Raw genomic sequence first — 13,197 nt, 5'->3', positions numbered from 1 at the left:
GGCAAACTGACCTCCACTTTGCAGAGGCCGAACTCTAACTCTCCAACACTTCCTCCTCCTGGACCATGACCCCACCAGTGAACATCGAGCCATCATCTCCAGCACTGTTACTGATCTCATCTCCTCTGGAGACCTTTCCTCCACAGCCTCTGACCTCAAATGGCCAACCCCGAACAGCTTGCTTCCCGAGATCCACAAACAGAACTTTGCTGGTAGGCCTATCGTTTCAGCCTGTTTTGCCCCATTGCATTGATCTCTTCCTATCAATATTTTCCCCCCTTGTCTAATAACTTCATGCCTACACTTGTGACTTTTCCAATACTTTCCATCACTTTTAAAATTTCCAATTTCTTGGCCCGAACAGTCTCCTCTTCACCATGGACTTCCAATCCCTCTGCATTTCCATCTCCCCACCAGGAATGTCTGAGGGCTCTCCACATCTTCCTTGAATGGAGACCTAACCGTTCTCCGTCCACGACCAACTCCCTCTAGCTGGCTGAACTTGTTCTCACATTGAACAAATTCTCTTTTGTTTCTGCTCACTTTTTCCAAAGAAAGGGTATTGCTATTGGAGCTTCTGAGAGTCCTAACTATGCCTGCCTGGTTGTGGGATATATGGAATACTCCATGTCTCAGTCCTACTCAGGGCCCCCAACCCCTTACTACTTTTTACCGTACATTAATAATGATATCAGTGTAATTTCCTGCTCTTGCCCTGAAATGGAAAATTTTTATCAATTTTGCTTCCAATCTCCACCCTTCTCTCACATGGCCCATCTCCAACTCTTCCCTTCCTTTCCTTGATCTATCCATCTCAATTTCTGGGAATTGGTTATTAATGGATACACTCTAAAGTCCACTGATTCCCACAGCTACCTTGAGTACACTTCCTCACACTCAGTTTCCCCCCAGGACTCTTCTAGTTTCTCAGTCTCCATTGCATCTGTTCTGATGAAACAGCATTTCATACCAGTGCTTCCAGTATGTCTTCCTTTTCCTTGAACGGAGGACGCTGGCCCTCCCCCCCCCAGCCCCATACTCTAGTTGACAGGGCACTCTACTGGGCCAATTCCATTTTCCAACTTCTGCTCTCATCTCTTCAATTCCCTCCCAGAATCACAGTAGGGTCCCTGTTGTCATCACCTTCCACCCAATCATCCTCTGCCATTTACACCACCTCCAGCATGATGACCCCACCAAACACCTCCCTTTCCTTCCTTCCTCCCCCCCCCCCCCCCCCCTTCAGTATTCCAAAAGAACCATTTCCTCCCCAACATCCTGGTGCACACCTCAAATCACCCCCAGTACCGCCTCCCCTTCCCATATCACCTTTACATGCAAGTGCCATTTCACCTATGAACAGATGAACTAGGAGCAGGGACAGGCCACTTGGCCCTTTGAGCCTGTTCTGCCATACAGTAAGATCATGGCTGATCTGACTATAACCTCCTGCCTACCCCCAGTAACCCTTCACCCCTTATCAAGAATCTATCTACCTCTACCTTGAAAACATCCAAAGACTCTGCTTCCACTGCCTTTTGAGAAAGGGAGTTCCAAAGACTCAAGTGAAAAAATGTCTTCTCATCTCTGTCTTAAATGGGCAGCCCCTTATTTTTAAACAGTGACCCATAGTTCTAGATTCTCCCACGAGAGACAGCATCCGCTCCACATCCACCCTGTCAAGACCCCTCAGGATCTTAAATGTTTCAATCAAGTCACCTCTTACTCTTCTGAACTCCAGCAGATAGAAGCCCAGCCTGTCCAGCCTTTCCTCATAAGACAGCCTGCCCATTCCTGGCATGAGTTTAGTAAACTGTCTCTGAGCTGCTTCTAATGCATTTACATTCTTCCTTAAATAAGGAGACCAAAACTGTACACAGTATTTCATTTGTGGTGTCACCAGTGTCCTGTACAGCTGAAGCATAACCTCCCTGCTTTTGTATTCAATTCCCTTTGCAATAAATGATGACTAGCTTTCCTAATTACTTGCTGTACCTGCTGACAAGACTTTTGTGATTCATGCACTAGAGCACCCAGATCCCTCTGAATCTCAGAGCTCTGCAATCTCTCACCATTTTAGATATTCTTTTTTCACTCTTCCTGCCAAAATGGACAATTTCACATTTGCCCACATTATACTCCACTTGCCAGATCTTTGCCCACTCACCTAACCAATCTATGTCCCTTTGTAGCCTCCTTCTGTCCTCTTCACAACCTCTTTCCAAAGATTGGGGAGGCGATGGCATAGTGATATTGTCACTGGACTAGTAATCCAGAGACCCAGGGTAATTCTCTGGGGATCCAGGTTCAAATCCCACCACGACAGATGGTGGAATTTGAATTCAATAAAAAAAAAATCTGGAATTCGAAGTCCAATGATGACCATTGCCGATTGTTGCAAAAACTCATCTGGTTCACTAATGTCCTTTAGGGAAGGAAATCTGCCGTCCTTACCAGGTCTGGCCCACATGTGACTCCAGACCCCCAGCCATGTGGTTGACTCTTAAGTGCCCTCTGAACAAGGGCAGTTAGGGATGGGCAATGAATGCTGGCCTAGCCAGCGATGCCCCCATCTAATAAATGATTTTTTAAAAATAAAGACCCCAAACACTCCTCCCAGGTGAAACAGCAATTTGTGTGTATTCCTTTCAGTTTTATTATACTGTATTCGTCGCTCACAATGTAGTCTGCTCTGTAACAAGCATGAACCCCAACTTCGGATCTCCTGACATTTTAATTTTCAACCTTGTGCTCACGCTGAGCTTTGTCCTCAGCCTTTTGCAGTGTTCAAGTGAAGCTCATTGTAAGCTCAAGAATCAGCACCTCATCTTTCAATTGGGAGCTTTACAAACTTTAGAGCAATTTCAGACTCTGACCTCTGCCCCCATTTTTTTGTTTCTTTGCAGCTTTTGGTCTTGAATTGTTTTTCTCTTGTTTGTACTCTCAGATGGCAGCTCTTCCATCAGTCTGCCATTCACGCAGCCTCTAGACGCATACTTTGTTTCTTTATTGGTCCCATTACAGCTCCCTTTGGCCTCACACCACTATCCCTTTTCTCATTTAATCTCTCCTGTCTTCCACGCTATCTTTTTCCAACTCTCCCACCTTTCGCTTTAAGACCCATTGCGTTTCTAACTTTTCCCGGTTCTGATAAGATCATTAACCTGAAACATTAACTCTGTTTCTCTGCAAATGCTGCCTGACCTGCCGAGTATTTCCAGCATTTTCTGCTTTTATCTTTCCTAATCAGTAAGTTTCAGATTGGATTGACACACAACCCATCAGGAGCAAAGCTTTATTAGATGCCTTTGTAAAGATTGATATGATATTGAGTCGCAGCGGTATGTGCTGCAGCCAAGACTAAGCCTGCTACGTTAAGTGATTGTAGCAAGTAGAGTGAGTCTTGAGAACCAAAGCTGATATGAGCATCACCCCCCCTCCCTTCCCCAATAAACGATCATCATTATTTTTAAGCTTCTTGACACCCTTTACCTCCAAGGTGTTAAAGGTATACATTTTTACTTAAATGTTCCTTTTAGAACTAACTAGAATGAGTTATAAAACACTAAGCAAGTTAAACATTTGCCTCTTGAAAAGTGTAAGAAATTTTTGTAAGAAATTTTGTAATGAATGTTGAATTATGCAATACTTGGATGCTTTGTTCAGTCATAATTCGGGTACTTGCAAAGTTAAGCAAAGCTTGCAAGTTAAGACTTTGAGAAGTAAAGTGCCAGACACCAAGATGGCAAAAAGTGGGATAGAAGATGTTGTACAATAGCTTGGATTTGAATGAGTAGAGAGTTGTGAGGAGGTCAGACTGAGAGAGTTAAAGAATTTCACAGCTCTAGAGAAGTCCTGTGTTGGAGATGGTGGAATGAGCCTTTATTTCAAGACAATCGGAATGCAACAAAGATTAAATGTGTAGGATGGCGTATCTGGCGTGTAACAGGAAGAGAGAAGAACTTAAGAGAACTAATGGTAATGGCAGCGCCTTTGACTGGTGCTTCACTGAAATAATTTCCTTTTTATTTTAACAGATGGAGTGGACAAGACATCGACTATTTAGTATGCTGTACTTAGCTTGTGAACACTTATTGAGAGACTGACATAACACAGCAGCTGCAGGAAATGCCACTGAAGTTTGAGGGTCACTACACCTTACAATGTATATCTTCGCTGATCTTTATTTAACCTTGGGGGAAATAGACCGGTACTCAAACTACTTCCGGTCCGTTTTCCAGTATATTTTTGTTTTAACTTTTTTTTCAGCACCCATCTGGTAAAAGGTTCTGAACCGGTACAAATAAGTCGTATAGCTCAAAACTTAATTTAAAGAAAACTGGGAACTAACATGAAATTAGTGATTGACAGTGTAAGGTGGTGAGCAGTGCTCATGACAGAGAGAGAGAGGAGACGGGAACTCTTGGCTGATATTACAATGGTCTTAACAGAAACCTGTACATGCTGTGCTGTCATATAGGTCTGGTACCCAGTGCATGCAGTACTTGGCAGTAATACAGGTCTGGCTTTTGCATCTGTCTATCACTAATTTAACCTAAAACCTCTGGTCAACTGTCAAAGTGATGCATACAAGTTAACCATTAAGAAAGTTTTAAATATATAAAAGAGGTGTTCTGTTCTGAAGCCCACATTACGTTTAAAAAAAAACTTGTGGCATTATCCAATTTGCTCCAGTAAACTCCAGTTAAGGAGCAAAGAGAATTAATCAGTGCAGTAAGCAAACTGGGGAAACAACTGACTTTTTTTAATCTGGTGTTATTGTGTTACTTATATTCATCTGTATATTTGTGCTTGTATCAACAGCAGAAATACATCTGTGAACAGGCTCCATAATAGCACAGTTTAGACTAAATTCTCTCTCTTCTCTCCCCCCCCCCCCGCCTACTCTCCCTCCTCTCCCCTCTCCCTCCCCCCCTCCCTCTCTCTCTCGCTTTGTGGTTGATATTGTTTGGTTGTTTCATAACTCTGGATTCCTAGCAGGAGGCATCTAACTGGATGTTTTCCCCACCTCACCCCCACTCTTTCCACCCCCCCACCACCACCACCCAAAAATCTATCACGATTAAGCCCCTCAACCCCCACGTCTTTTTAACTTCTCAATGACTGGATCCTTGAAGGAGCCTCGATGCCTCTTGTTCATTTGGCTGTGGGTCAGTGTGATTTTGTTTTTCTCTTTTACATTGGAATTTCATGGATACCAACTTGATCTTTGGGGACTTTGGAGGAATGTGTGCTGACTGACTTTCGTAACACTGGCCATGGGTAAGAGCTTGGGGTGGTGGGAGTTTGAAGCGGTGTTTGACTCTTCCGCTGGGACTACTGCTCTCACATAGATTTTGGGAAGGTTGAAATAAATGAAAGGCCCTTAAAGAGTCTTGGGTGACACCGTTGCAGCAGCACCTGTGAGCAGTGATAAACAGACTGTGTCTCTAAAAAAAAAAAAATAGGCTTCTAGAAGCTGCGATTTCCAATGCTTAGCATACTTTAACTGAGGGAATGCTCTGACATTGGATCCTGACCATTAGAAACTAGGCCCTGATTTTCTAGCTGCCTGTAAGAATAAACTAGAAATCATCCTCTCCCTCATAATCCTCCCCTGCCATGTCCAATCTTCTTCAGTGTGTAATGCTTGCAGTTGCACAGTAACCTGTAAACTCAGAGTAGAACATACTTTTTTTTTATTTCTCCTCCACCACCCAACCTTTTCCCCAGTCCAAGCTTTTAGTCTGGTACCAGATCAGCTAAGAATTTGCTGCAGAAATTCTGGGGTTAAACCTATGACACATCCACCCCAGGAAATTCTTTGCTTTACAGTGTCTTAGGATGGAATTGAAGATCTGTCCTGATGCTTTATGCTGGTTACATAAGTCATGAATTTTGCCAATTCAGGTCTGTTGGACCGGGTTTTGCTTTGGGGTGGGTTGGGAGACTGGGGGAGTGGGGCAAGAATTGTGAAACTTGGCTTGCTGCAGGGGCATGCCAGTTTGATTATTGAACAGTAACACAGCAGGAAAGGCCCATGTCTGCTTCATTTAAACACCAAATAAATAGGCCTCTGGCAGAGATCAGACATTCACGATGTTACTGCATACTGAGAAGTCTGTTTTGTGTTTGCTGCCCAAATGTAGAAGTCTTTTGTGGCCAAGTGGTGGGATATTGGTGTTTCACACTTTTCAAGCGTTGTTGCTTTTCATGCCACCTTCATTTGACAGTAGGCAATGTCTAAACTTAAACATGCAGCTATGTGATTACACCAAAACAAAAACCACTGGCCTCCTTCTAGTTGGAGGGAGGTGGGTGGGGGAATGGAAAGGCCCCAGTGTTTTTCTTAATTAGTTCCAATTGCAACATTGACAACAAAAAAAAATGTTCACTGCAGTTTTGTAATGTTGGTGCTTTCAGAACACAATATTTCTTTGTGATGATGTCAGAAAGGTAACCTTTTTTTTTTGAAAAACTTTAACAGAGGAAGCAAGAAATCGGGGAGGTGTGTATTTGCGTAACCCTCCCCGATCGCTTACAGTTGCATTTGATGAGAGTTCATAGGTCATAATTTTCTAGCATGAGGCACAGAATTGGGGGTTTGGGGGGGGGGGCGGGGGGTGGGGGGTGGTGGGGGGAAATGTGTATGTTCAAAGATGAAAGGTTTCATGTATATAGTAAATGTATGTATGGAAAAGTGAGATTAATTCTCAAAAGGGTATCAGTTATATAAGGGCCTGTTTATATGAATCACATTTTTGTTTTTGGAGTCTTGTGGCTTCAGCAAAAAAGTTTTATGTGTTTACATTTTAGGAGGGGGGGCATGCACAACACAGGCATGACTTTAAATGACTTTGGATTTTTTTTAATGGTCCTGCCACATTGGTGAACAGACTTATTCTAAACTTGTCTCAATGCTGTTCTAGCTGTCGTCTTGAAGAGGCGAGTATAGGGGTAGGATGATCGTTTCCCGCTCCCAAACCAGACTAAAAGAGCAAATATTGAGATGTGGCTGCCCCATGCAAGGAATCATCTGCTCGTGTAAACTCTTTTTAAAAAAAAAATTCTAGATTTGCAAAGCCTCAAATTTTTTTTATGTCCACTTTGCAAATATTTCAATTGCTGAGTGGCTGTCCTAATTATTACAGGAGTAGGGATACCTCATCATCCTGTTTGTGAAAAGGTTGGATGTGAACCCTTCCATATCACCAATTCCCTACCTTATGTACACCAAAACCCTTGTTTTCCCAACGTTGTGACGTGACAGAAGGTAAGGAGGCTTGTATTTGAGAAATACATTTTCACAAGACCCAACTGGAAATATAATTGTATGATAGGTCACCTTGCACAGCATTAAAAACCCCCATTGAGTTTTGTGACTTTGATTTTGCGACTTCTGCATGAAATGTACTTTTACAACTCCGACCTTAGAGCTGCAAGAAAAAGGCATTGTTCAAAAAAATTAATAAATACAAGAAAAGATAAGCACATTATTAAATAGGATGGTTCCTTGATTGCCAAAGAATCTGATTGATTGGCATATCTGTTTGGAGTGAATAGATGCTTCTTATATTTGAATCTGTGTGGTTTATCCAGACTCTGAAGGGAGGTTAAGATGAGGGTCTCCTTTTCTTGCACAATCTATTAGAGCCTGCTGCTCTGAACTTGCCCTCAGAATGCTGGAATCCCATTACATTTACATTTTTGTTCATATTTTTTATACAGCAACCCACCCCTTATTTAAACAGTTTTATATTTCCACAAAAATTAGGTCCCTAGTTTATGTTTTCCATCACTTATCTCTGAACTTTGCATCACTGTTACAGTGTATGCCTCAATGTTGCACTTGGTCCAATGTACAGATCAATTCTGTTGCTAGGGTGCTGGGCGACTGGCTTTGTTTTTGCTTTGCCATGTTCCTCTGGCCTCTTTAGAGGCCACAGTTTTTTTTTCTATACCAACTCCAAAAACAGTTCATGGCTACAGTTGAACACTGAAGTTGCTTCCTTTGCATTGCTTGGTGCCAGGGATGCCAGATTAACCATATAAAACCATGGCCTGTCGCCATCTACATTTTCAATTTTTTTTAAACAAAGACCATCTGATAAATTTATTAAGTTAGGCTTGGATGTTAAGCTTCACCATCCTTTACAAAGCTGATCGCATTTGGCGTCAACTTTCCTGTTAAATGTAGTGAAATTGGAATTGCAGCTGGTTCTTGTGGGGTTGCAAGTCCAGTCTGTATCCCCAAAAAATATAATTATCTGTTCCATTCTGAATGAAAGGGTGATAACTGTTATTCACCAGATAGAAGGCACCACTGTACAGCCAGCTCTTTTTTTATTGCTCCCCCCCCCCCCCCCCGCCTTAAAGCTATTTCTTTCCCACTTAGCTGGAATGCACATCCCCTGGCACAGCCCAATTGTACCTGTGCCAGTACAGTCAGACAGTCTAATACTTGCCCTTTGAGTCACCATATTCTTCATACTTTCTCAGCCCCAACCCAGTTCTGTCCCTCTTCCTGCTCAACTGAACTCTGAAACCAGTTGGAGTTCTGCCATTACTGCATGGTTAGCTTGCGAAGTTCACTCCCTAAAGGATGCCTGTGCTGTGTTGGTGAAAGGCTGATGTGTGACTAACTGGGGAGCAATGTTGTAAGCTGTATGATCCACCATTTTTGTTCAAATTTAAATGCTACAAAAATGAAAACAGCTGCCCCAAAAGTCATTGTTTAAATTTTTTCCAATCTTTTCCTAAAATATAGATTTTGTCAATTAGATTTGGTGGAATTTTTTTTTTGCTGCAAGTCAGTTTGTTGATCTATAGCATTGTCGTAAATGCTGTAGGTCACTGTAAACCCAGATAAGTTTAATATGTTTAAATATTTTTCCTCTTCCTATAGAGAACGCCTCCCTGCAAGGGGTCAACTAATAGGGGAAGGGGGCTTTGTATGCACTGCATGTAGTTGGATTGCCAGAGTACATGCTAGCAGATAACTCACCCTTTCCTGCCCACTCCCCCTTTCCTTAATATGAGGAAATGTAGAATGTCAATACTCTGCATCACCGATCTGCTAATTTTGTTTTTAATTGCACCTTTAAGTTGGGGCCTAATGAAAGCTGAGTTGCTTTCCTTGAGAACTATTCCTAGTTTTTAGTAAATTTGAATCACCTGTCTTATGTAGGCACACTACAATTTTTACTGGACTGGTTTAAATTAAACTGCAGTTAGTCACTATGCTAATAAATATGGCTTTCAAGGCAGTCTGAGGCTAAATCACACACTGAGCATCACAAAATGCAATTCTGCAGAAGTTTCAACTTGCTGTCTTCATCCTTTCGTATTCAGCCAATGTAACAAGCAGTAATTTAGTGTTAAACCATTTAAGGAATCTTCCCTTCTCCCTCCCTGCAGACTAAGTAAAATAAGATTTGGGTTTTATAAATATCCCACTTTACCACCCTTGGGTGTATTGGTCTGTTTTAGAGATTTCTTTTTTGGTATCCACAGTTGTACAGCTGCCCAGGATATTACCATAGCAACAGTTTCCTGTTTCAGAATAACACTTGAAATTAGAGGCTTGAACTGGGTATAGAGGGGCAGGCCCCCCGTAAGGCTCAACCCTGTTCCTATTCAGGCATCTGTACAGTGTATGATGCAGCCTTGTGTACTTTGTGTCTAGTTAGTGTACAGTGCTATTGTGAGATATGTGTTGCACAAATTTCTGGATAAATTGACGAAAACTGAACAACTATTTCTATTTCCATTCCAGACCTTGAGTGGATAATTTGTGGCAGCAGTTAGACTATTTAACTGACCCATAAAAGGCAATATTCATTCATTCAGGAACATGCAGACCTTAAGCTACTAAAGTGAAGCTTTTCCACGGGCCCTAATGAGTAGTTTAGTGTCTCTTAACTTTTTATAACTTTTTCAAATCTGGGAACTGGAATAAAGTTTCTTTTGCAGGGCCTTGTCCCATGTTTACATAGATTGTGTTACGACTTAGTTCAGGGTTTCCTGAATCCTTTCATCCAGTTTGTTTTTCACCCCTCATTTCAATATCACTTTGTGTCTGGTTTAGATAGTTGCACTGCATGTAAGGTTTATGCCACAGAATCCAATTTTTAAAAAAATAATTCTTCAAACAATTTAAAGCTTAGTTTAGAGACAGTCAGTGGGATTAAGCATTTTGAAGTTTCAGGCTTTCAAATCAGCTCCCATCAAGATTGGCATTGAAGTCTAGAGCTGAATTTGAAGGTTATCTACTGCTAGTTATCTGTACAGCTTAGGAGAAGGGCAAGATCCTAAAATAGAATAACTTAGTGACTGAGTTTAATTCTAAATCCTGAGCTCTACTTGAAAATAATGTGGGCTGAGATTGGGTGGGCAGATGAGGAGGAGGATACACTCTTCCTCAGGGAAAACTGCACAGAAGTATCCAGCTAGTTTTCAATAAAAATGAAGGCAAAAACCCTGTTTCTTTTTTTCTTAGAGCCTCACAACCCTGTTGCACCATGTCTCAGTGAAGTAGGGCGTAAGTAATGCAGGATGGCTGGTTAACTCCCACACGAGCAGTTTTTTGGAACATGCTAAGGTCTGGAATGGATCAAACTGGATTGGGATCTAAACCAAAGTCATTTAAAGTTCATTGTGTTTGAAGGTTCACTCCCCACCTTTTTACAAGCTACGATACATGTTTAAAACACAAGTTAAGTTACCCTTTTTCTATTATACAATTATTATTTTTAAAAGCCTTTGCAGCAGGTTTGCTTCCTCATGTAAAAGGGAAGTTGTACTTCTCGAGACGGAATTAGAGAGGGCTTTGGGAGGGGGGAGGGTTTGAAGTATGAAAGAATAGAGGATTGTTGAAGCAGTGTTGGAGCTGGCGTTGAAATGTTTCAAGTCCCTAGCAGCTGGGTTTGTGCTGCTGGGGGAGGGGGGATTTAATAGCCAAACTTTGGAATATGCCTGTTCCTTAAATATTTTGCTTTTCCAAGGCCAGAACAGACTCATTCCTGGTTTCTAAAGTTTCACTTCACATTCTTTTAGCACCTTGACAATTAAACACGCTGGCATATATCCATCTCTGGGAGCACATTAACTAACTGTGTGGCCCTTCATTTCTGTCACATGCCACCTTTTAAGTTCTGGTTAATGGATTGAAGGTTGTTTAGTTTTGGTATAGCCATTAATGTACCTCACAGACCTGTAGTCCTGGCACCATCTGGACACAGCGTAATGGGGCCCTGACTCAAGTTATTTGTTTAGGTTGAGTAGTCGTCTCATTTGGGAAACATCAAAAAGACCTGTTGGTAACTGCACCCCACCCCATTGTGGTACTGAACATTCTGAAATGTCCCAGGTTTGATATCAGGCCTTATGTCGACCTCCAGGAGGTGGCAGTAAATGTTCCTCGAGAGGAAATGTCCCAACAGATTTGCCAGCCTTGACGTCAAGCCATTTCCCCCAGTCCTGGAATTGTGTGGATGTTGGGTGAGAATGGAATTGGACCTGGCTATGCCAACTTTCACACCCAACCGACGTCAACACTTTGGTTTTCCGATGGAGTGGTCAGGCTGCTTTAATTGGCTCCCCTGGGAGAGAAACAAGAAAATGAAGCACCGCACCAGTTCTGGTGTAGAGATACGAATCCTAAAAGGACAGTTTTCATGCAGCTACACTGGGAGAAACTCGATTTAGATTCCAAAAACTCCTCTGTGCAATGAGGTTTGTTTATGTTCCTCACACCTGTTCACGCATTAAAGCACACAAAATTCTGGTGATTAAAACCCACAATAACAAGGTAGAATTTCTTCCTCCATCTTGATTTCAGAATTTGACCCAATCATAAATCTATTTACTAATTTAAAGAAATCTAGCCCACAGTGAAGCTTCTGAAGAAACCAGGAATCTCTGCTCCGCTGTAAAGTTAGGACATCCCTTTGTGTTCTGTCTGACGCCAGGAAAATAATTTTCTTACTAAACAATAAATATCCAAAAGTGCTTAAAAGTTGGAACTCTTTTTTTTTCCCCTGGATTGTGCTATTATTTCATGTTCTTAGAAGTTGCTACTTATAACAGAGAGCATGGTACTGAGAGTGGGTCAGTTTTGATCCTAAGCTGAATTTCAAATGATTTCTGATTTCTCTCATGCACCCTCATTCCTGCACTTCAACTGCTTCTCCTCTTAAAGCCACTACTGAGTACAGCGTGCGGTGCTGATATTGGTGCACTGGACAGGGAAGGAAGACAGCAGATACATGCTTCATCTCTGAGGATTCAAACACTATCAAGGGATTTGGTGGGCATAATGTGTTTTTACGTAAAAATGAAACTGCAAGGGAAACATTTCAAAGTGCTATATAAATGTAGGTTGAAATTTGCAACAGGTAATTCGTGCAAAAATATTTAACTGTTATTGATGAAAATATGTACCAAGTTCTGGTACACAGTGGATGGGAGGGATACTAATGAGTTGTGAATGCTGAGATGAATGTATGCAGTGACAAAGGACAAGATCAGGAAACTGCATCAATGGCTGGGGGTGCAGCAGCAATCAGTGAAAATTGTGGAAGCATTAAAGAAAGTAACTGAGAAGAAATTGAAATGGTATGGCCATCTGTTGTGGAGGGACAGAGGACATGTGTTGAGGCAAATGATGGAGCTGAGACCCTGCGAAGAAGAAGATGAAGGCCTAAAGACCAGATGGAAGGATGCAGTAGTGAGACACAGTGGTACTGGAAGAATGGGTGACTGACAGGAGATGGAGAAGGGTGATCAACCAGCATTGGGGTGACCCCCAAGTAAAATAGGACAAGCTGGAAGACCATGATTGGATGGGAAGATAAACTGAAAATGCAAAAAAAAAACATGATGCTGAGCAGCTACAGGGAAGAGTCAAAACCTGAAAAACCCTCTTTAAAATGAATTGCTAGAAAAAGCTTTGTGGAAAATTTGACTTTTTATATGCTCCGTAGGCATCAGGTGTCCTGCACAATTAGGGATGATGAGCCCACTGGGCTGTTCAGGAATCTTTAGGCTTATTTTGCTGTAGTCCTACATCAGAATGATTAATTTCCATTCCAAATCTGTCCCTCAACACTAAATGCTTGTTAAAAGCAAAATACTGTGGATGCTGGAAATCTGAAACAAAAACAGAAAATACTGGGAAAAACTCAGGTTAAACAGCAT

General features: G+C 41.9%; 1 protein-coding gene across 3 annotated transcripts in view; it reads left to right on the top strand.

Moving 5' to 3' along the window:
• The window catches only part of LOC121272690 (protein Smaug homolog 1), an 83,821-nt gene extending 71,812 nt beyond the window's left edge, over positions 1-12,009 (top strand). For all 3 annotated transcript variants that reach the window (XM_041179416.1, XM_041179417.1, XM_041179415.1), the window contains 2 exons: positions 4,038-4,165; positions 10,499-12,009. In XM_041179416.1, the coding sequence (XP_041035350.1) occupies positions 4,038-4,066 (29 nt within the window). In that variant the 3' untranslated portion in view covers positions 4,067-4,165; positions 10,499-12,009. The remainder of the gene's footprint in view (positions 1-4,037; positions 4,166-10,498) is intronic.
• Positions 12,010-13,197: the final 1,188 nt, after the last annotated feature.

This window comes from Carcharodon carcharias, chromosome 34, assembly GCF_017639515.1.
Source record: "Carcharodon carcharias isolate sCarCar2 chromosome 34, sCarCar2.pri, whole genome shotgun sequence".
Taxonomy (NCBI): domain Eukaryota; kingdom Metazoa; phylum Chordata; class Chondrichthyes; order Lamniformes; family Lamnidae; genus Carcharodon; species Carcharodon carcharias.
The sequence above is the reverse complement of the archived record's forward strand: the minus strand, read 5'-3'. Positions and strand labels throughout refer to the sequence as shown.